The sequence below is a fragment of the Hemiscyllium ocellatum genome, assembly GCF_020745735.1.
Source record: "Hemiscyllium ocellatum isolate sHemOce1 chromosome 27 unlocalized genomic scaffold, sHemOce1.pat.X.cur. SUPER_27_unloc_1, whole genome shotgun sequence".
Lineage (NCBI taxonomy): Eukaryota > Metazoa > Chordata > Chondrichthyes > Orectolobiformes > Hemiscylliidae > Hemiscyllium > Hemiscyllium ocellatum.
In genome coordinates this window covers 1,233,350-1,256,088 of record NW_026867476.1, presented here as the reverse complement: position 1 = coordinate 1,256,088, position 22,739 = coordinate 1,233,350, and the positions used below count along the sequence as shown (strand labels likewise).

Sequence of the window (22,739 nt, the reverse complement as noted above, 5' to 3'; positions counted from 1 at the left end):
CCCCCCTCACTCTCTCCCCCCCTCACTCTCTCTCCCTCCTCTCTCTCTCTCTCCCCCCTCACTCTCCCCCCCTCACTTTCTCTCCTCTCACTCTCCCCATCGCTGTCTCTCCCACCCTCCCCTCTCTCTCCCCTCCTGCACCTCTCCCTCCACCCTCTGTCCCCTCTCTCCCTCCCGGCCCCCTGCTGCAGGAGCATGACGTGGAGACCCCATACGGGATCCTGCACGTGACCATCCATGGATCGCCCCGGGGAAACCGCCCGGCCATCCTGACCTACCACGATGTCGGACTCAACCGTACGTAACTCCTTCCCCTCACCCCATTCCAACCCCCGCCCAATCTCCACCCACTCCTCCTTCACTAACATGCCAAACAACCGTTACCTACCGTGTGGAAACAGGCCCTTCGGCCCAACAAGTTCACACCGGCCCTCCGAAGGGTAACCCACCCACACCCATTCCCCTACATTTACCCCGGACTAATCCACCCTAACCTGCACATCCCTGGGCACTATCGGTAATTTAGCACAGCCAATCCACCATAATTTACACATCGCTGGGCACTATGGGTAATTTAGCACGGCCAATCCACCCTAACCTGCACATCCCCGGGCACTATGGGTAATTTAGCACGGCCAATCCACCCTAACCTGCACACCCCTGGGCACTATGGGTAATTTAGTGTGGCTCTCTGGGGGGCGAAGACGTGGTCTCCCCATCTCAGCCCGCCCTTTGACCCTTCCCCCCCCCTCCCCCCTCCCCCCCTCGTCGGAGGGGAGCGACGGTAGGGGAGGGAAGTGGAGCCGAGCCATGGGTGGCGTGAATACCTGAAGGGTGAGGCGACGGTGGTGGTGGTGTGGGCGAGATGTGGGAGGAGTTTGGGGGTGGTGCCGGAGTGGGGGGAGGAAGGGGAAGGGGGGGGGGGGGGGGGGGTGATGCCTCGTTCGCTGCCAATGATGCTTGCGTTTTAATCTCTCCCACCACCTACAACCTTCCCTCAGATAAGACCTGCTTCAACACCCTCTTCAAATTCGAGGACATGATGGAGATCACCAAGAACTTTGTAGTGTGCCACATCGACGCTCCGGGTCAGCAGGAAGGAGCTGCCCCATTCCCCACCGGGTAAGGGTCCTGAGCCTGGGCTGCCCACACGTTCCGGGCAACATTTGGGGCCCCCGCGAGTGGGCCAGCACCATCTCCTCTGAGAGAGAATCTAACCATCGCCCCCTTGACGTTCAATGGCGTTACCGTCACTGAATCCCCCCTCCCCCCACTATCAACGTCCTGGGGGTTCCCATTGAGAGAGAATCTAACCATCGCCCCCTTGACGGTCAATGGCGTTACCGTCACTGAATCCCCCTCCCCTCACTATCAACATCCTGGGGTTACCATTGAGAGAGAATCTAACCATCGCCCCCTTGATGTTCAATGGCGTTACCGTCACTGAATCCCCCTCCCCTCACTATCAACATCCTGGGGGTTACCATTGAGAGAGAATCTAACCATCGCCCCCTTGATGTTCAATGGCGTTACTGTCACTGAATCCCCCTCCCCCCCACTATCAACATCCTGGGGGTTCCCATTGAGAGAGAATCTAACCATTGCCCCCTTGACGTTCAATGGCGTTACCGTCACTGAATCCCCCTCCCCCCAACTATCAACATCCTGGGGGTTCCCATTGAGAGAGAATCTAACCATCGCCCCCTTGACGGTCAATGGCGTTACTGTCACTGAATCCCCCTGAACACGGCCCGACCACATATGAACCTCTCCCGGAATCTATCGGCCGTTCCTTCCTGGGGTCAGAATCCTGAGATTGCCCCCCCTTCCCTGAGGGCCATGGTGGGTCTACCCCACAGCACGGGGCTAAGATGGCACCCCCTCCACCCTCACCTTCCCAAGGGGGGGCAATTAGGGACAGGGATGATAAACTGGGACTGGGCCCACTCTCCGGCACCCGCATCCCACCCGCGAATGAGGGATCCCTTCCCGTGAAGCCAATCCTCTCCAGCATCTGTCATTTTTTTTGGTCCGTTCCTACGCTGTCTCCCGAATCCATCGCCTCCCCGTGCCCTCCCTGTCAGTGAGGGCCCCTAACCTCGTTCAGGCCTCCCTGGGCCCACCCCTGAGGGATATCTGGCCGATATGCCGCCCAGGGCCTGTGCTCGGGGCTTGTCCTGGAGCTGAGGGAATAAGTCGAAGGCAAGACCTCAGGCCTCACCCCGCACCTGAGGGAATCCAGGTCAATCTTAGGCCCCTGGGCCTGTGCGGATCCAGGTAGGCCCAAGGAGGTCGGCGGAACTGGACTGGTCTGTCCTCACAACATCCAGGCACACAGTGCGGATAGAGGCCATTCGGCCCCACCGAACTGACTCCAACTCTTTGAAGGGAATCCCGCTCATCCCCTCTCCCCTGCTTTTCCCATGGCCAGTCCACCCCTAACCTACACATCCCTGGGCACTATGGGTAATTTAGCATGGCCAATCCACCCTAAGTATGGGAGGAAACCAGAGCTGCCATAGCTCTATAACGGATGGCAGGTCTTCTCTGTCTGATAGTGACGGCAGACAGGATTTCCTTGTGTCCTGGCCCTAGTGACCTCAGAATTATCTAACCCCGTGCTGTCCCTGTCCCTGGGATTGGGGGACAGTGTAGAGGGAGCTTTACCCTGTATCTAACCCCGTGCTGTCCCTGTCCCTGGGATGAGGGGGACAGTGTAGAGGAAGCTTTACCCTGTATCTAACCCCGTGCTGTCCCTGTCCTTGGGATGGGGGGGGACAGTGTAGAGGAAGCTTTACCCTGTATCTAACCCCGTGCTGTCCCTGTCCCTGGGATGGGGGGGACAGTGTAGAGGTAGCTTTACCCTGTATCTAACCCCGTGCTGTCCCTGTCCCTGGGATGGGGGGGGACAGTGTAGAGGAAGCTTTACCCTGTATCTAACCCCGTGCTGTCCCTGTCCCTGGGATGGGGGGACAGTGTAGAGGGAGCTTTACTCTGCATCTAACCCCGTGCTGTCCCTGTCCCTGGGAGTGTGAGATGGAGGGGTGAGGGGGGTGTGACATGTTCACTCTGTGCTGCGAGCTGCTCTCACTGCTCTCTCCCTGTCTCGGTGTGTCCCTCCCCAGGTACCAATACCCATCGATGGAGCAGTTGTGTGAGATGCTGCCTTGTGTTATACAGTACTTCAAGTGAGTTGTTACATGGGCCTGTTGTGTGATCACTCACATCTCTCAACGCTCAACGCTGCCAGAAACACTCATCGCTCTCGTTCCTCTCACACTGTCGTTCAGCGAGTTAGACGGTTCACCAGTCACCCCAGACAACACCCACTCCCTCAGCGCTGACCCTCCCACAGCGCCCGCTCCCTCAGCGCCGACCCTCCCACAGCGCCCGCTCCCTCAGCGCTGACCCTCCCACAGCGCCCACTTCCTCAGCGCTGACCCTCCCACAGCACCCACTCCCTCAGCGCTGACCCTCCCACAGCGCCCGCTCCCTCAGCGCCGACCCTCCCACAGCGCCCGCTCCCTCAGCGCCGACCCTCCCACAGCGCCCGCTCCCTCAGCGCCGACCCTCCCACAGCGCCCGCTCCCTCAGCGCCGACCCTCCAACAGCGCCCGCTCCCTCAGCGCCGACCCTCCAACAGCACCCGCTCCCTCAGCACTGACCCTCCCACAGCGCCCGCTCCGTCAGCGCTGACCCTCCCACAGCGCCCGCACCCTCAGCGCCGACCCTCCAACAGCGCCCGCTCCCTCAGCGCCGACCCTCCAACAGCACCCGCTCCCTCAGCACTGACCCTCCCACAGCGCCCGCTCCGTCAGCGCTGACCCTCCCACAGCGCCCGCTCCCTCAGCGCTGACCCTCCCACAGCGCCCGCTCCCTCAGCGCTGACCCTCCCACAGCACCCACACCCTCAGCGCTGACCCTCCCACAGCGCCCACTTCCTCAGCGCTGACCCTCCCACAGCACCCACTCCCTCAGCGCTGACCCTCCCACAGCGCCCGCTCCCTCAGCGCCGACCCTCCCACAGCGCCCGCTCCCTCAGCGCCGACCCTCCCACAGCGCCGACCCTCCCACAGCGCCCGCTCCCTCAGCGCCGACCCTCCCACAGCGCCCGCTCCCTCAGCGCTGACCCTCCCTCAGCACCCATTCCCTCAGCGCTGACCCTCCCACAGCACCCACTCCCTCAGCGCTGACCCTCCCACAGCGCCCGCTCCCTCAGCACTGACCCTCCCACAGCACCCACTCCCTCAGCGCTGACCCTCCCACAGCGCCCGCTCCCTCAGCGCTGACCCTCTCACAGCGCCCGCTCCCTCAGCGCTGACCCTCCCTCAGCACCCATTCCCTCAGCGCTGACCCTCCCACAGCACCCACTCCCTCAGCGCTGACCCTCCCACAGCGCCCGCTCCCTCAGCACTGACCCTCCCACAGCACCCACTCCCTCAGCGCTGACCCTCCCACAGCGCCCGCTCCCTCAGCGCTGACCCTCTCACAGCACCCACTCCCTCAGCGCTGACCCTCCCTCAGCACCCACTCCCTCAGCACTGACCCTCCCACAGCGCCCGCTCCCTCAGCGCTGACCCTCCCACAGCACCCACTCCCTCAGCGCTGACCCTCTCACAGCACCCACTCCCTCAGCGCTGACCCTCCCACAGCGCCCGCTCCCTCAGCGCTGACCCTCTCACAGCACCCACTCCCTCAGCGCTGACCCTCCCTCAGCACCCACTCCCTCAGCACTGACCCTCCCACAGCGCCCGCTCCCTCAGCGCTGACCCTCCCACAGCACCCACTCCCTCAGCGCTGACCCTCTCACAGCACCCACTCCCTCAGCGCTGACCCTCCCTCAGCACCCACTCCCTCAGCACTGACCCTCCCACAGCGCCCGCTCCCTCAGCGCTGACCCTCCCACAGCACCCACTCCCTCAGCGCTGACCCTCCCTCAGCACCCACTCCCTCAGCGCTGACCCTCCCACAGCACCCACTCCCTCAGCGCTGACCCTCCCTCAGCACCCACTCCCTCAGCGCTGACCCTCCCTCAGCACCCACTCCCTCAGCGCTGACCCTCCCACAGCACCCACTCCCTCAGCGCTGACCCTCCCTCAGCACCCACTCCCTCAGCGCTGACCCTCCCACAGCGCCCGCTCCCTCAGCACTGACCCTCCCACAGCACCCGCTCCCTCAGCACTGACCCTCCCACAGCACCCGCTCCCTCAACACTGACCCTCCCACAGCACCCACTCCCTCAGCGCTGACCCTCCCTCAGCACCCACTCCCTCAGCGCTGACCCTCCCACAGCACCCACTCCCTCAGCGCTGACCCTCCCTCAGCACCCACTCCCTCAGCGCTGACCCTCCCACAGCGCCCGCTCCCACAGTGCTGACCCTCCCACAGCGCCCACTCCCTCAGCACTCTCCACCTCACTCTCACATTCTCTGCCTCTCACTCTCCATCTCTCTCTCGCACTCTCCATTTCTCTCCCTTTTACTCTCGGTCTCACAGTCTCACACCCTGTCTCTCTCTCTCTTTCTCTATCCCACTCTCCATCGCTCTCTATCTCTCTCTTTCACAATCTCCATCTCTCTCTTTATCACACAGACACAGACTCACACACACCTTCCATCTCTCTCTTTCACACTCACTCTCTCTCTCAATCTTGGTCTCACTCTCTCTCACTATCTCACTCTATCTCACTCTCTCTCACTATCTCACTCACTCTCTGTCTCTCTCGCTCTCTCTCACACACACTGTCTCTCTCGCTCACTCACTCACTCTCTCTCACTCTCAGTCTCAAAAACTCTCACTCTCTGTCTCTCTCTTTCTCTCTCACACACTCTCACTCTCTGTCTCTCCCTCTCTCTCTCATAACACACTCTCACTCTGTCTCTCTCTCTCACACTCACACACTCTCACTCTCTGTCTCTCTCTCTCTCTCACACACAGTCTCTCTCTCACACACACACTCTCACTCTCTGTCTCTCTCTCTCTCTCACACACAGTCTCTCACTCTCTCTCTCTCTCTCACACACACACACTCTCACTCTCTGTCTCTCTCTCTGTCTCTCTCACACACAGTCTCTCACTCTCTCACCTCTCTCTCTCACACACACACTCTCACTCTCTCCTCTCACTCTCTCTCTCTCTCTCACACACACACACACACACTCTCTCTCACTCTCTGTCTCTCTCGCCTCTCTCACACGCTCCCTCTCTCTCTGTCTGTTGCAGTTTCCGAAGTATCATTGGAGTGGGGGCTGGTGCTGGGGCGTACATCCTGGCAAAGTTTGCTGTAAGTTTGGATGCACAGAGCATACGAATATACACTCAACATCCGCGGGATAAACAGGGCATTCAGGATAGGATCAATGCAGATCCTTGGCAACAGCACCTCCATCATAACCCTCCTTAACCCCCTCTGTCCCTGTTTAATATTTTATATCCTCCGTCGGGACCCTCCTTAACCCCCTCCGTCCCTGTTTAATATTTTATATCCTCCGTCGGGACCCTCCTTAACCCCCTCCGTCCCTGTTTAATATTTTATATCCTCTGTCGGGACCCTCCTTAACCCCCTCCGTCCCTGTTTAATATTTTATATCCTCCGTCGGGACCCTCCTTAACCCCCTCCGTCCCTGTTTAATATTTTATATCGACCGTCGGGACCCTCCTTAACCCCCTCCGTCCCTGTTTAATATTTTGTATTTGAGTGGTCAGGGTTTGTTGGGGAATTGAACCTGGTGTCTGTCCATTTTGCAGAGACACTCCCCAGATCTGGTTGAGGGCCTAGTCCTTCTCAATATTGACCCGAACGCTAAAGGATGGATGGACTGGGCTGCTTCGAAGGTACAGACACCAGGGGGTTTGGGGTGGTTTATATACAGAATAACAGTTACCCGGGAGGGAGTTACAGACTGGAATCTAATCGAGGGGTTCGGGGTGGTTTATATACAGAATAACAGATACCCCGGGAGGGAGTTACAGACAGGAATCTAATCGAGGGGTTCAGGGTGGTTTATATACAGAATAACAGATACCCGGGAGGGAATTACAGACTGGAATCTAATCGAGGGGTTCGGGTGGTTTATATACAGAATAACAGATACCCCGGGAGGGAGTTACAGACTGGAATCTAATCGAGGGGTTCAGGGTGGTTTATATACAGAATAACAGATACCCAGGAGGGAGTTACAGACTGGAATCTAATCGAGGGGTTCGGGGTGGTTTATATACAGAATAACAGATACCCAGGAGGGAGTTACAGACTGGAATGTAATCGAGGGGTTCGGGATGGTTTATATACAGAATAACAGATACCCAGGAGGGAGTTACAGACTGGAATCTAATCGAGGGGTTCGGGGTGGTTTATATACAGAATAACAGATACCCAGGAGGGAGTTACAGACTGGAATGTAATCGAGGGGTTCGGGGTGGTTTATATACAGAATAACAGATACCCGGGAGGGAGTTACAGACAGGAATCTAATCGAGGGGTTCGGGGCGGTTTATATACAGAATAACAGATACCCAGGAGGGAGTTACAGACTGGAAATTGATGGATGTTGCTCACACCCTCTCCCTGTCTTGTTTAGATTACTGGGTTGACCAGCTCTCTGACTGATGTGATCCTTGCTCACCTCTTCAGCCAGGTGAGTCTCGCAATCCCAGAGCACACTCCCCCCTCTTCCCGTCCCCCCAGGGGTCAATAAATCCCACCCAGATCCCGCACCTCTCCGCTTCCACTTTCCCACCCAGGCCCCGTGTCCCGTCTACGAGACGCACGTCTGAGGGGCTCCCTGGACAGCAACCCCCCCCCACTCTCCCCTCGACTCTGACTCTGGGGTGGGTGGTCTTGGCGGGCTCCCATCTTCGCAGGGTGACACTGACGGCTCCTCACCCGGTGTGCCCTTCTCAGTCTCTGGCCGGGAACATTTCGAGAGTTGCTCATCGCGGTAAACAGACCCTTCGGCCCATCGCGTCCGTGCCGACCCTGATATCCCTAACCTAACCCAGCCCCCGTTTGCCAGCCCCTTGGCCCATTCCCCTCTAACCCCTTCCTATCCCTGTCCCCATCCACCTTTTCAATGCTGTCATTGTACCAGCCCCCCACCACTTCCTCTGGCAGCTCATTCCACACACGCACCACCCTCTGGGTGAGAAAGTCACCCCCTCAGCTCCCTTTCCCCTCTCACCCTAAACCTACCCCCCTCTAGTTCTGGACTCCCCCACCCCAGGGGGGAAAAGACCTTGTCTATTTACCCCTATCCCTGCCCCCTCATGGTTTTATAAACCAGGTCACCCCCTCAGCCTCCGACGCTCCAGGGAAAACAGCCCCAGCCTGTTCAGCCTCTCCCTGTAGCTCAAACCCTCCCACATCCTTGTAAATCTTTCCTGGACCCTTTCACAACATCTTCCCGATAGGAAGGAGACCAGAATCGCACGCGATATCCCAACAGTGGCCCTAACCAACGTCCTGTCCAGCCGCAACATGACCCTCCCAACTCCTGTACTCAATACTCTGACCAATAAAGGAAAGCATAGCAAACGCCTCCTTCACTATCCTATCTACCTGCGACTCCACTTTCAAGGAGCTATGACCCTGCACTCCAAGGTCTCTTTGTTCAGCAACACTCCCCAGGACCTTACCATTAAGTGTATAAGTCCTGCTAAGATTTGCTTTCCCAAAATGCAGCCCCTCGCATTGATCTGAATTAAACTCCATCTGCCACTTCTCAGCCCATTGGCCCATCTGGTCCAGATCCTGTTGTAATCTGAGGGAACCCTCTTCGCTGTCCACTGCACCCTCCGATTTTGGGGTCATCTGCAAACTGACTAACTGTCCCTCCTACAGCAGTAAAGGGAAGTGTCCCAAATGCCTCCTTCATTATCCTATCCACCCGCGACTCCACTTTCAAGGAGCTATGACCCCAAGGACCTATCCTCTCCCCCGTTGTTAGATCCCCTTTAGATTCTCCTCAACCCTATTTGCCTCATGCCCCCACCTTGTTGCCCTCCTGACATTCCCCCCTCCTGCCTCACACAGCCTTCGGAACGCCCTGAGGGAGTCACTCGACGCCGTAGTGTCCCAGAGGAGAGCCTCATCCCTGTTTCTCCCCCTCCGTCTCTCTGCAGGAGGAACTCTCCAACAACTCGGAGTTGATTCATGCGTACCGCCAACACATGACCGAAGGGAACACCTTGAGCAACATCGAACTGTACTGGAACAGCTACAACAGGTGGGGGGGTGGGGGGGGGGGGGTTTGGGCGGGGGGGTGGGGTGGTGTCGGTCCACCATCCAACGGTGGGTGGACCTCCCCCCAAGGCCGGACTCGCTCCTTCGGCGGTTGTTGGAGACTGAGCGGGAAAGGGTCAATCCAAGATGGCCGACAGGAAATGGCCCATCCTGCGGTGAGAACGAACCTCCCTGTCCCAGCTTCCCCCCCCACCGGCCCCCGCGCCATCTTTGCCCATGGGTCGATTCATAGAATCCCTACAGTGTGGAGACAGGCCCTTCGGCCCAACAAGTCCACACCTACCCTCTGAAGAGCAACCCACCCAGACCCATTCCCCCTACCCCATTATCCTATACTTACGACTGACTAATACACCTAACCTGCACATCCCTGGGCACTATGGGTAATATAGCACGGCCAATCCACCCTAACCTGCACATCCCTGGGCACTATGGGTAATTTAGCACAGCCAATCCACCCTAACCTGCACACCCCTGGGCATTATGGGTAATTTAGCACGGCCAATCCACCCTAACCTACACATCCCTGGGCACTATGGGTAATTTAGCACAGCCAATCCACCCTAACCTGCACATCCCTGGGCACTATGGGTAATTTAGCACGGCCAATCCACCCTAACCTGCACATCCCTGGGCACTATGGGTAATTTAGCACGGCCAATCCACCCTAACCTGCACATCCCTGGGCACTATGGGTAATTTAGCATGGCCAATCCACCCTAACCTGCACATCCCTGGGCACTATGGGTAATTTAGCACGGCCAATCCACCCTAACTTGCACATCCCCGGGCACTATGGGTAATTTAGCACGGCCAATCCACCCTAACTTGCACATCCCTGGGCACTATGGGTAATTTAGCATGGCCAATCCACCCTAACCTGCACATCCCTGGGCACTGTGGGTAATGTAGCACGGCCAATCCACCCTAACCTGCACATCCCTGGGCACTATGGGTAATTTAGCACGGCCAATCCACCCTGACCTACACATCCCTGGGCACTATGGGTAATTTAGCACAGCCAATCCACCCTAACTTGCACATCCCTGGGCACTATGGGTAATTTAGCACGGCCAATCCACCCTAACCTGCACATCCCTGGGCACTATGGGTAATTTAGCACGGCCAATCCACTCTAACCTGCATATCCCTGGGCACTATGGGTAATTTAGCATGGCCAATCCACCCTAACCTGCACATCCCTGGGCACTATGGGTAATTTAGCATGGCCAATCCACCCTAACCTGCACATCCCTGGGCACTATGGGTAATTTAGCATGGCCAATCCACCCTAACCTGCACATCCCTGGGCACTGTGGGTAATGTAGCACGGCCAATCCACCCTGAGCTGTGCATCTTTGTGACTGTGGGAGGAAACCGGAGCACCCGGAGGAAACCCACACAGACACGGGGAGGTGGGTGGGGAGGGAGAATGTGCAAACTCCACACGGACAGTCGCCCCCGAGGCTGGGATTGAACCTGGGTCCCTGGCGCCGTGAGGCAGCGGCGCTAACCACTGAGCCACCGCGCTGGAGCATGTGCAGCGGAGACTCACATGGATGATCCCAGGAGCGCTAGGCCCCAACACCGGATGAACGGCCCAGGACCCTGGGATTGTATTGGTTAAGAATTGAGAAGCTCGAGGGGGGGGGGATCGAACAGAAACTTACAGGATGAGGCAAGGCTTCCAAAAGGGTGGGGATTGTTTCTGGCCAAGGGGGGAGAGACGAGGAACCTTGGGCACGGCCGAGGGGGGAGGGGCAATTTGGAACAGAAATGAGGAGACATTTTCTTAAGCCAGAGGGTGGTGGGCATTTCATTGCCGGGGGGGCCTGGTGTAGGCCGCGACGTCAAATGTCTTCGAAGCAGAGATTGACAGCTTCTTAATCTCGCAAGGGAGAAGGGGAGAGTGCGGGTGAGTGGCGTTGAAATGGCCATCCGCCACGATTGAGGGGCAGAGTGGACTCAGTGGGCCAAATGGCCTTCCATCCACTTCTACGTCCAATGGTCCTTTCCCGCCCTTGGGTCATGCGGGAGGAAGTTCCTGCGATGTGAGGGGGGAGGGGAGTTGGGGGGGAAAGAGAGGAAAAATAACCCAAGATTAAACGCTTTGGAGTCCGGTGGGTGGGTGGGTGGGGGGGTGTGGTGACCCTTCGCCAGAGCTGAAGGGGACCCGGTCAATGACGTCCATGACCCCGTGGATGGGAGGAGGAGCGAGTGGCGGTGCCCAGAGACCAGGGCAGGAGCTAGTCCTGACATTGGCGGAGGAGGGATTGAGACGTGGAATGGGTGTTAATGGCAGGAGGTGATGGGGAGGGCACGTTTGAGAACTGCTGTTGCTTTTCGTCTCTCTCTCTCGGGCGAGGGGATGGGTGTCTGCCGTTCTCACCCTGACGCGGTTTTCTTTTCTCTCTCTTGCCCTCAGTCGCCGCGACCTGGAGATAGACCGCGTTGGCGCAGGAACTCTCAAGTAAGATGGCCGACGGGGTGGTGGGTGGGGGGAGGGCCAACCTCTCCCGCTTCTGGAAGGTCAGGGTTTTCTCCCCCCCCCCCCCAAAAACACCGTCTGCCCTGTCCTGGTGGTAGGGTTAACCACCCCCACCTCACTTCTGCGGTCAGCCATTACAGTGGTCATGTCTCTCTTGGAGGGGGAGGGGAATGGAGAGCCCGACCGACCGGGTCAAGCTGGGGGAGGGCGAGGGGGTGGGGGCTGCAGACTTCCTTACCCCCGAAAAAGGAGGGGGGGGGAAGGGGATCGCCCGGCCCTGCTTTTGGTCAAGAGGGCGGTTTTAACCACGATGGATACCCACCGGGAGACTAGGCCTTTAAGGAGTCCATCTTCTCTGCCGTCACTCCCCGAGGAGAGGAGTAGGGGGAGGGGAGGGGAGGGGGGTGGGGAGGAGGGAGGGACGGTCGAATCCCAGCCCCAGCCCAGGCGGGGTGGGGGGAAGGGGGTTTGACCTTTCGACCTCGCGGTGTGGCCTCCCACCCCTCTCTGATCCTGCTCTGTTGGTGTCTCCTCCAGGTGCCCTGTCATGTTGGTGGTGGGCGATCATGCTCCTCATGAGGACGCCGTGGTACGTGACGCCCGTCTACCGCTTTCCCCGATCGCGCACCCACCCCCACCCACCCACGGGGCACGACGTCGCACAGTTAGAAACGGCAGAGGGGCTGGGCGCAGAGGGATCTGGGAGACCGAGCCTTGGGAGCAAGGGAGAGCGCGCCGGCGCGAGAGGACAATCGCTGGAGGAGCGGAGCGTCCGAGCAGGAGCAGTGGGGGTTTCCCGCGCTTACGGTCAGGACCGCCGGTGGGTCGGGAGGGGGTCAGAGAGAACACACGGCACGGAAACAGACCATTCGGCACTGCCCGGCCCTCCCCACCTGCCAGGTCCCCGGCCAGTGTCCCTCCAGGATTTACCAGGGCACCGTTGGAGGTCGAGGGGTGACCTGACGGAGGTTTGTAAGATCAGGTAGGGGGCGTGAATGGTAGGTGGGCGTCACCCTCGGGTAGTGGCGGCAAATTTACAGCGAGAGGCAGGGGACTGAAAGAGATGATGGGCTATAGTTTTTACACACAGGGTGGGGGAGCGAGCTTTCTGAGGCAGTGGATTGATACAGGGCTATGGGGAGAGAGAGCGGGGCTGTGGGATTAGTTTGGGGATCTATACAGGGCTATGGGGAGAGAGTGGGGCAGTGGGATTAGTTTGGGGATTGATACAGGGCTATGGGGAGAGAGCGAGGCAGTGGGATTAGTTTGGGGATTGATACAGGGCTATGGGGAGAGAGAGCGGGGCAGTGGGATTAGTTTGGGGATCGATACAGGGCTATGGGGAGAGAGAGTGGGGCAGTGGGATTAGTTTGGGGATTGATACAGGGCTATGGGGAGAGAGTGGGGCAGTGGGATTAGTTTGGGGATCGATACAGGGCTATGGGGAGAGAGAGCGGGGCAGTGGGATTAGTTTGGGGATTGATACAGGGCTATGGGGAGAGGGAGTGGGGCAGTGGGATTAGTTTGGGGATTGATACAGGGCTATGAGGAGAGAGTGGGGCAGTGGGATTAGTTTGGGGATCGATACAGGGCTATGGGGAGAGAGTGGGGCAGTGGGATTAGTTTGGGCACTGATACAGGGCTGTGGGGAGAGAGAGCGGGGCAGTGGGATTAGTTTGGGGATTGATACAGGGCTATGGGGAGAGAGACTGGGGCAGTGGGATTAGTTTGGGGATTGATACAGGGCTATGGGGAGAGAGAGTGGGGCAGTGGGATTAGTTTGGGGATTGATACAGGGCTGTGGGGAGAGAGAGCGGGGCAGTGGGATTAGTTTGGGCACTGATACAGGGCTGTGGGGAGAGAGAGCGGGGCAGTGGGATTAGTTTGGGGATTGATACAGAGCTATGGGGAGAGAGTGCGGGGCACTGGGATTAGTTTGGGGATTGATACAGGGCTGTGGGGAGAGAGAGCAGGGCAGTGGGATTAGTTTGGGGATTGATACAGGGCTATGGGGAGAGAGAGTGGGGCAGTGGGATTAGTTTGGGGATTGATACAGGGCTATGGGGAGAGAGTTTCGACAGAACCAGAGAGGCATGGGTTTAGGGTGAGGGGTAACGTTTTCACTCAGAGGGTGGTACGTGTGTGGAATGAGCTGCCAGAGGAAGTGGTGGAGGCTGGTACAGTGACAGCATTTAAGAGGCATTTGAATGGGTATATGAATAGGAAGGGTTTGGAGGGATATGGGCCGGGTGGGACTAGATCGGATTGGGATATCTGGGTCAGCATGGACGGGTTGGGCCGAAGGGTCTGTTTCCCTGCTGTCCATCTCTGTGACTGAGTACAGGGAAAAGTTTGCAGGGATATATTCTGGGAGCAGGCGGGTGTGGACTATATTAGATTCTGGGGGCGGGTGGGGATTATGGACAGATAGGGCCGGATGGTCTGTTCCCATGCTGCGTGCCTGGCTGAGACAGCGCCATTTTCCAACCTTTCCTGTCCACCTTCGCACAAGTCGAAAAGTGGGAATGCTGGAAAAGCACGGCCAGTCAGGCAGCGTCCGAGGAGCAGGAGCGTCGATGGTTCAGGTCTACGTCAGGAATGTGGGAGGGGGGGCTGAGAGATAAGGATCTTTCCCCACCTCTGTCCGGTCGCTCCCCACCCCTCACCCTCCTACGGTCCGGTGCAGAAGGTGACGGTAACAACGTCCAAGACAACGTGAGACAGACAGACCAAGGGAGGAATTTCCCTGTGGAAATTCGGACTTTCATTCGGTTTATTTCGTTGCTTCCTGCGTGTGTTCGGGGATACCGGGGTGTGTCGAGCGAGGGTTACAGGAGGAACTGTGTTCTCCGTCATGGTCAGGGGAGCCCTGGTCCCCTCACTCTGTGGCGACCATCCAAGAGATATTCCAGCCAGGAATAATCAGCTTTCCCTGCATTCCTCAGGTTGAGTGCAACGCAAAACTCGATCCAACTCAGACGTCCTTCCTCAAGGTAAGGACGGCTTCATATGTTCACTCGAGGGCACCGAAGGGGGTTTGGGGCCCATTGGGATTGTGTCCAATGGGAGGGAATGGGAAGGGGTTTGGGGTCCATGGGGATTGTGTCCAATGGGAGTGAATGGGAAGGGGGTTTGGGGTCCATGGGGATTGTGTCCAATGGGAGTGAACGGGAAGAGGGTTTGGGGTCCATTGGGATTGTGTCCAATGGGAGTGAACGGGAAGAGGGTTTGGGGTCCATGGGGATTGTGTCCAATGGGAGGGAACAGGAAGTGAGTTTGGGGTCCACTGGGATTGTGTCCAATGGGATTGAACGGGAAGGGGGGGGTTTGGGGTCCATTGGGATTGTGTCGAATGGGAAGAGGGTTTGGGGTCCATGGGGATTGTGTCCAATGGGAGTGAATGGGAAGGGGGGATTTGGGGTCCATTGGGATTGTGTCCAATGGGAGAGAATGGGAAGAGGGTTTGGGAATGGGTTCCTAATGATCGAGTTGTTGAGTTTGGGCTGGTTCCATCTTGATATTGTGCTGATCTCTGCTCAGTCTCAATGTTCTGGTCTGTAACCTTTCCCCCTCTGTGTCTCTCTCTCTCTGCGCGGACAGATGGCCGACTCTGGAGGACAGCCCCAGATCTCTCAGGTACGCTGGTCATTTCATCTTCACTGTGTGTGATCCAGACCCTCATTCCAAGCGGCAATGATGGGATCTCTTGGGAGGGAAAGAACAGGCCCAGAAGGCGGCCATTTGGCCCATTCCCTCAGATGGTAGCTGATCCGACTGTAATCTCACCCTCCAGTGTCCTGCCTGACCGCCTCCCTTTCCCCAAACCCTTCCCGTTCCCTCCCGGTGGACCCCAAACCCCCTTCCCATTCACTCGCATCGGACGCAATCCCCATGGACCCCAAACCCCCTTCCCATTCACTCCCATCGGACGCAATCCCCATGGACCCCAAACCCCCTTCCCATTCACTCCCATCGGACGCAATCCCCATGGACCCCAAACCCCCTTCCCATTCACTCCCATCGGATGCAATCCCCATGGACCCCAAACCCCCTTCCCATTCACTCCCATTGGATGCAATCCCAATGGACCCCAAACCCCCCCCTTCCTCCTCACCCTCTACCCCCGACGAGGCGTGGGGGAAGCAGTGGTTGGAGCGTTGAGCTCTACAACCTGGGGTCAGGGGTCACGGAGGCGCCCTCTGGGAACTGAGGTCGCCCCACTCAACCGCCACCCCCCCCAGTAGCTCCCCCTTCTGGTTGAACTGAGGTACTTCCACAACCCATTCCCCTCCACCCCTAGTGGCAGGAGTGCGGTACTGCACTGGAATGGCATTTTCGGGCAGAGAGGCTCCCCCTAGAGTCCCGGAGGGTCCATGACCACCTCGCAGCCGACCTGAATTTGACTGTTTCTCCCCCCCACCCCCTCCCCTCCCTGTCTCTTTTCTGTGTTTCTCTCAACAGCCAGGGAAGCTGACTGAAGCCTTCAAGTACTTCGTCCAAGGAATGGGATACAGTGAGTATGGAAAAGCATTCCGGGCTGGCTTTCACTTTGGGTGGGGGTGGGGAGCAGTACGATGGGGGCTGATGCATGAAGGAGGTGTGGAGTTGGATATATCTGAGCAGTGGAACTGGGTGTGTGTTTGTGTGTGTGTATTGTCCACGGGAGCATGGGTTCAGTCGCTGAGGCAGAGCGCGCTCAGTGTCCAGGTACATCGATGGGGATTTTTGCCACCCAGGGTGATCGGGTTGCTGAGGTGGACGGTGTGCTAGCCTTTATTCGGGAGAGGGATCGAGTTTCGGAGCCACGAGGTCAGGCTGCAAAACACTGGGGCGGCCGACGCTCGGGAGTTTTGCCGCGAAGTTCCGGTCACCGCGTTACAGGAAGGACGTGGGAGCCCTGGGAAAGGGGGCAGAGGAGGTTGACCAGGACGTCGCCTGGTCTGGAGGGAAGGTCTCATGAGGAAAGGCTGAAGGAACGGAGGCTGTTTTCATTAGAGAGGTGGTTGAGAGGGGACTTAAATTAAGACGCAGAAGATAATCCAAGGGTTAGATAGAGTGGACAATGGGAGGGAACGGGAAGGGGGTTTGGGGTCCATGGGGATTGTGTCCAATGGGAGTGAATGGGAAGGGGGTTTGGGGTCCATTGGGATTGTGTCCAATGGGAGTGGACGGGAAGGGGGTTTGGGGTCCATTGGGATTGTGTCCAATGGGAAGGGGGTTTGGGGTCCATGGGGATTGTGTCCAATGGGAGTGAATGGGAAGGGGGTTTGGGGTCCATCGAGATTGTGTCCAATGGGAGTGGACGGGAAGGGGGTTTGGGGTCCATTGGGATTGTGTCCAATGGGAGTGGACGGGAAGGGGGTTTGGGGTCCATTGGGATTGTGTCCAATGGGAAGGGGGTTTGGGGTCCATGGGGATTGTGTCCAATGGGAGTGAATGGGAAGGGGGTTTGGGGTCCATCGAGATTGTGTCCAATGGGAGTGGACGGGAAGGGGGTTTGGGGTCCATTGGGATTGTGTCCAATGGGAGTGGACGGGAAGGGGGTTTGGGGTCCATTGGGATTGTGTCCAATGGGAAGGGGGTTTGGGGTCCATGGGGATTGTGTCCAATGGGAGTGAATGGGAAGGGGGTTTGGGGTCCATCGAGATTGTGTCCAATGGGAGTGGACGGGAAGGGGGTTTGGGGTCCATTGGGATTGTGTCCAATGGGAGTGGACGGGAAGGGGGTTTGGGGTCCATTGGGATTGTGTCCAATGGGAAGGGGGTTTGGGGTCCATGGGGATTGTGTCCAATGGGAGTGAATGGGAAGGGGGTTTGGGGTCCATCGAGATTGTGTCCAATGAGAGTGGACGGGAAGGGGGTTTGGGGTCCATTGGGATTGTGTCCAATGGGAGTGGACGGGAAGGGGGTTTGGGGTCCATTGGGATTGTGTCCAATGGGAAGGGGGTTTGGGGTCCATGGGGATTGTGTCCAATGGGAGTGAATGGGAAGGGGGTTTGGGGTCCATTGGGATTGTGTCCAATGGGAGGGAATGGGAAGGTGGTTTGGGGTCCATGGGGATTGTGTCCAATGAGAGTGAACGGGAAGGGGGTTGGGGTCCATTGGGATTGTGTCCAATGGGAGGGAATGGGAAGGGGGTTTAGGGTCCATTGGGAGGGCGTCCAATGGGAGTGAATGGGAAGGGGGTTTGGGGTCCATTGGGATTGTGTCCAATGGGAGGGAACGGGAAGGGGGTTTAGGGTCCACTGGGATGGCGTCCAATGGGAGGGAACGGGAAGGGTTTGGGGAAGGGGAGGCGGTTAGGAAGGACACTGGAGGGTGAGATTACAGTCAGATCAGGCACCATCCGATGTTTGACCTTTTTCCTCGGATGGTGACCGCCAGCAGGAGGGGACACAGCTTTAAACTGAGGGGTGAGAGATTTAGGACAGATGTCGGGGTAGTTTCCTTACTCAGAGAGTAGTCGGGGCGTGGAACGCGCTGCCTGCAGCAGTGATAGACTCGCCAACTTTAAGGGCCTTGAAACGGTCATTGGGTAGGCACATGGACGAGAACGGGATAATGTTCAGACTGGTTCCACACCATCGTGGGCCGAATGGCCTGTACTTGCCACTGTAACAGCCTGTGTTCTGAAAGGGACAGTGTTGCCGCACAGCTCAAGGACGTTACCAGCTGAGAAGATCAGGGACTGTGGTTCACTTCAGACCTTTCAGAAGGTTTCTGACCAAGTCTCACGTGAGAATACTGTCCCCCCCCCCCCAGTTCTGGTCAGTCCTGTTACGGGAAGGATATTATTAAACTGGAGGGGATTCAGAAGAGGTTTACCAGGATGTTGGGAGGGAAGCGGAGGGTCTGAGTCATCAGGAGTAGGACTTGGACATTTTTCCCTGGAGCGTCGGAGGCTGAGGGGTGACCTTATAGAGGTTTATAAAATATTGAGGGGCTTGGATAGGGTTCTCTCTCCCCCAAGAGATGAGGCATTTGAAGACTGGGGGAGGGGGGGGTCACATTTTTACAGGGAGAGGGGGGAGATTTAAAAAAGACCCGAGGGGCTACTTTCTTCACACGGGGTGGCTCCTGTGTGGAATTACCCATAGTGCCCAGGGATGTGCAGGTTAGGGTGAATTGGCCGTGCTAAATTACCCATAGTGCCCAGGGATGTGCAGGTCAGGGTGGATTGGCCGTGCTAAATTACCCATAGTGCCCAGGGATGTGCAGGTTAGGGTGGATTGGCCATGCTCCATTACCCATAGTGCCCAGGGATGTGCAGGTTAGGGTGGATTGGCCATGCTAAATTACCCATAGTGCCCAGGGATGTGCAGGTTAGGGTGGATTGGCCGTGCTCCATTACCCATAGTGCCCAGGGATGTGCAGGTTAGGGTGGATTGGCCGTGCTAAATTACCCATAGTGCCCAGGGATGTGTAGGTTAGGGTGGATTGGCCATGCTAAATTACCCATAGTGCCCAGGGATGTGCAGGTTAGGGTGGATTGGCTGTGCTCCATTACCCATAGTGCCCAGGGATGTGCAGGTTAGGGTGGATTGGCCGTGCTCCATTACCCATAGTGCCCAGGGATGTGCAGGTTAGGGTGGATTGGCCGTGCTAAATTACCCATAGTGCCCAGGGATGTGCAGGTTAGGGTGGATTGGCCGTGCTAAATTACCCATAGTGCCCAGGGATGTGCAGGTTAGGGTGGATTGGCCGTGCTAAATTACCCATAGTGCCCAGGGATGTGCAGGTTAGGGTGGATTGGCCGTGCTAAATTACCCATAGTGCCCAGGGATGTGCAGGTTAGGGTGGATTGGCCGTGCTAAATTACCCATAGTGCCCAGGGATGTGCAGGTTAGGGTGGATTGGCCGTGCTAAATTACCCATAGTGCCCAGGGATGTGCAGGTTAGGGTGGATTGGCCGTGCTAAATTACCCATAGTGCCCAGGGATGTGCAGGTTAGGGTGGATTGGCCGTGCTAAATTACCCATAGTGCCCAGGGATGTGCAGGTTAGGGTGGATTGGCCGTGCTAAATTACCCATAGTGCCCAGGGATGTGCAGGTTAGGGTGGATTGGCCGTGCTAAATTACCCATAGTGCCCAGGGATGTGTAGGTTAGGGTGGATTGGCCGTGCTAAATTACCCATAGTGCCCAGGGATGTGCAGGTTAGGGTGGATTGACCGTGCTAAATTACCCATAGTGCCCAGGGATGTGCCGGTTAGGGTGGATTGACCGTGCTAAATTACCCATAGTGGCCCACCATGGTACTCCTGTTGAATACAGGAACAGAAAGGGAGCAGAGGAACATGCGTCCTGGAAGTGAAGACAGTTTTAGCGAGGAAGGGCAACTCAGCGCAGGATTGGAGGGCCCAGGTTGTTGGGCCGTGTGGTGCGTTGGTCTGTGTGTGGCAGGGTGCATGATGGGTCTAACCACCTCTCTCCGTCTCTCTCTCTCTCCCCCATGCTGCCTTTCCCTGGTGATGGGCAGTACCCCATGTGGTGGACAGACGCCTGAGTGTAGGCACAGGTACTAACACCGGCTGGCTCCGGGCGGTGTGGATTAACGTGGAGAGTGTGAGAGAGAGGAAACTCACAGTGTGGACAGCAGGGGAATGCTCCCTCTACACTGTCCCCCCCCCCCCCCCCCCCCCCCCCCCCATCCCAGGGACAGCACGGGGTTAGATACAGAGTAAAGTTCCCTCTACACTGTCCCCCCATCTCAGGGACAAGGACAGCACGGGGTTAGATACAGAGTAAAGCTCCCTCTACACTGTCCCCCCATCCCAGGGACAGCACGGGGTTAGATACAGAGTAAAGCTCCCTCTACACTGTTCCTCCCCCCCCCATCCCAGGGACAGGGACAGCACGGGGTTAGATACAGAGTAAAGCTCCCTCTACGCTGTCCCCCCCCATCCCAGGGACAGGGACAGCACGGGGTTAGAGACAGAGTAAAGCTCCCTCTACACTGTTCCCCCCCCATCCCAGGGACAGGGACAGCACAGGGTTAGATACATAGGAAAGCTCACTCTACACTGTCCCCCCCATCCCAGGGACAGCATGGGGTCAGATACAGAGTAAAGCTCCCTCTACACTGTTCCCCCCCCCCCCATCCCAGGGACAGGGACAGCACGGGGTCAGATACAGAGTAAGGCTCCCTCTACGCGCGCCTGTTCTACCACTGGCGACCTTTGCCCCACTGGCGGATAGTGTTTCCCCCCCCCCCCCCCCCGACAACGCAAACCGATCACCCGCCCACCCCTCTCCGGGCTCGCCCGCCATCCCTACGTTGATCTCGTGGTAGTGACCACGCCTGGGGGAGGGGGGGGGGGGGGGGAAGGAAAGAGTTGGGGAACCACGCTCCCACCTCGCATGGCCTGACCCTGACTGACGCCATCTTGTCTTCTCTCTCTCTCTCTCCTTCGCAGTGCCCTCCGCCGGGATGACCAGGCTGTCCCGCTCGCGTACCACCTCGCTGTCCGGAGCATCCGGGGACGGCTCCCGCTCCCGCTCCCGCACCCTGTCCCAGGGCAGCGACGGCGGGGCCCTGGTCTCTTCCAGCCCCTCCCAGACCATGGAGGTCTCCTGCTGAGCTGCAGCAAGCCTGGGAGTGAAGGCCGCAGCCTGGACCTGGGGGGGGGGGGGAGGGGAAGGAAGGGAGGGAGGGAAGGAGGGTGAGGCTAGGCCCGTCTGCTTGTCCCCCTCAGGAGCTGCCGGGGAGGAGCTCTCAACGTTTCGTGACATGAGTTAAAAAGAAAAATAACGTCAAATCTTTTCTTTCTGAGACTAATTTTCCTGCCACTGATATTATTTTTTCCCCCCCTCTCCCTCCCTGAAAGGGTCGGTGGGTTTGTTTTGTGTATAACGCTGCATGGTCATCGCCCCCCTCCCCTCTTCTCCCCTCTCCTCTTCCACTCGAGCGATGACGCCCACTCGCTGCCGATGCGGGCGGCCATTTTGTCAAGCTCGCATGCGGGCGGTCGGTCGGTCGGGTCTGGCTGACGCTTTGAGCGGGCGGCCATTTTGTCAGCACGGGAGTTTTGGGGGGGGGGGGGGGTGGCGAGGGGTTTTGGCTGACTCCACCCTGAGCGGTCCACCATTTTGTCGAACTCGCCCGCAGGCGGTCGGCTTGGCCGACGCACGTTAAGTGGTCAGCCATTTTGTCAACAGGGCCAAGTCAGTTTTGCTGACTGCCTCACCCCGCCACTCGAGCAGTCGGCCATTTTGTCAGCGGGTTCTGCTGACCCCCTCCGTCGGTCGGCCATTTTGTCAACCCGCCGGCGGGCGGTGGGTTCGGCTGAACCTCTCCCCACACACACACACCCACCGCTTCCCCGATCGGGCGGCCATTTTGTCACCAGCTTGCAGGCGGCCGCGGGGAGTTCGCTGGGGTTCAGGCACCTCGCCAACCCCCCCCCCCCCCCCCCTTCCCACCGTGTTTCCCCTCCCAACCCTTGACCATAAGCACAGGGGTGTGACGCGGGGTGGGGATGAGGGGAGCAGAAAGAGACACACCGACTCTCCCCTGCCCCACGAAAGCACAAATCGCGAAGCCCGGACCCAAGGGGGGGGTTGGGGGTGGAATCGAGGCGTGGTGAGATTGACGTGGGGGGGGGGGGGGGGGGGGGGGGGAGAAAAAAAATGGCTGCCATTCCCCGAGAGGTTGGGGTCCTCGCCTGCACAGGGTAGTCTTTTCCTGCCTGTCTTCAACCGCGACTGAACCTCCCGCAGGGGACAACATTTACAGGGGGTGTAGGGGAAGGGGGGGGGGATAAAAAATACAATAAATAAAAATCAAGATAAAAATAACCATTTAGGAAGAAACCGTTGCCAACACAGGGGCCTAACTCTCTGCGTCTTCTGTATTAATATAATAAAGACTATTAACACCGTGTGATCTCCGTGCATATATATATATATATATAGAACGAATTCTACATCGACTGTATAAATAACGCAGAATAAAAAGAAACGCATTCAGAGAGGCGGGCGCGCATCGTAAATCCCTCATTTCGTGGGGTAACC

The 22,739-nt window shown here is 57.9% G+C and overlaps 1 protein-coding gene across 1 annotated transcript in view; it reads left to right on the top strand.

Moving 5' to 3' along the window:
- LOC132807058 (protein NDRG2-like) overlaps nucleotides 1–22,328 on the top strand; it is a 27,579-nt gene extending 5,251 nt beyond the window's left edge. Inside the window, exons 2-14 of the mRNA XM_060821361.1 lie at nucleotides 192–297; nucleotides 1,002–1,122; nucleotides 3,126–3,188; nucleotides 6,223–6,283; nucleotides 6,748–6,834; nucleotides 7,581–7,637; nucleotides 9,121–9,224; nucleotides 11,667–11,711; nucleotides 12,267–12,318; nucleotides 14,675–14,722; nucleotides 15,330–15,365; nucleotides 16,191–16,242; nucleotides 21,143–22,328. Coding sequence (XP_060677344.1) covers nucleotides 192–297; nucleotides 1,002–1,122; nucleotides 3,126–3,188; nucleotides 6,223–6,283; nucleotides 6,748–6,834; nucleotides 7,581–7,637; nucleotides 9,121–9,224; nucleotides 11,667–11,711; nucleotides 12,267–12,318; nucleotides 14,675–14,722; nucleotides 15,330–15,365; nucleotides 16,191–16,242; nucleotides 21,143–21,306 — 996 coding nt within the window. The 3' untranslated portion in view covers nucleotides 21,307–22,328. The remainder of the gene's footprint in view (nucleotides 1–191; nucleotides 298–1,001; nucleotides 1,123–3,125; nucleotides 3,189–6,222; nucleotides 6,284–6,747; nucleotides 6,835–7,580; nucleotides 7,638–9,120; nucleotides 9,225–11,666; nucleotides 11,712–12,266; nucleotides 12,319–14,674; nucleotides 14,723–15,329; nucleotides 15,366–16,190; nucleotides 16,243–21,142) is intronic.
- Nucleotides 22,329–22,739: the final 411 nt, after the last annotated feature.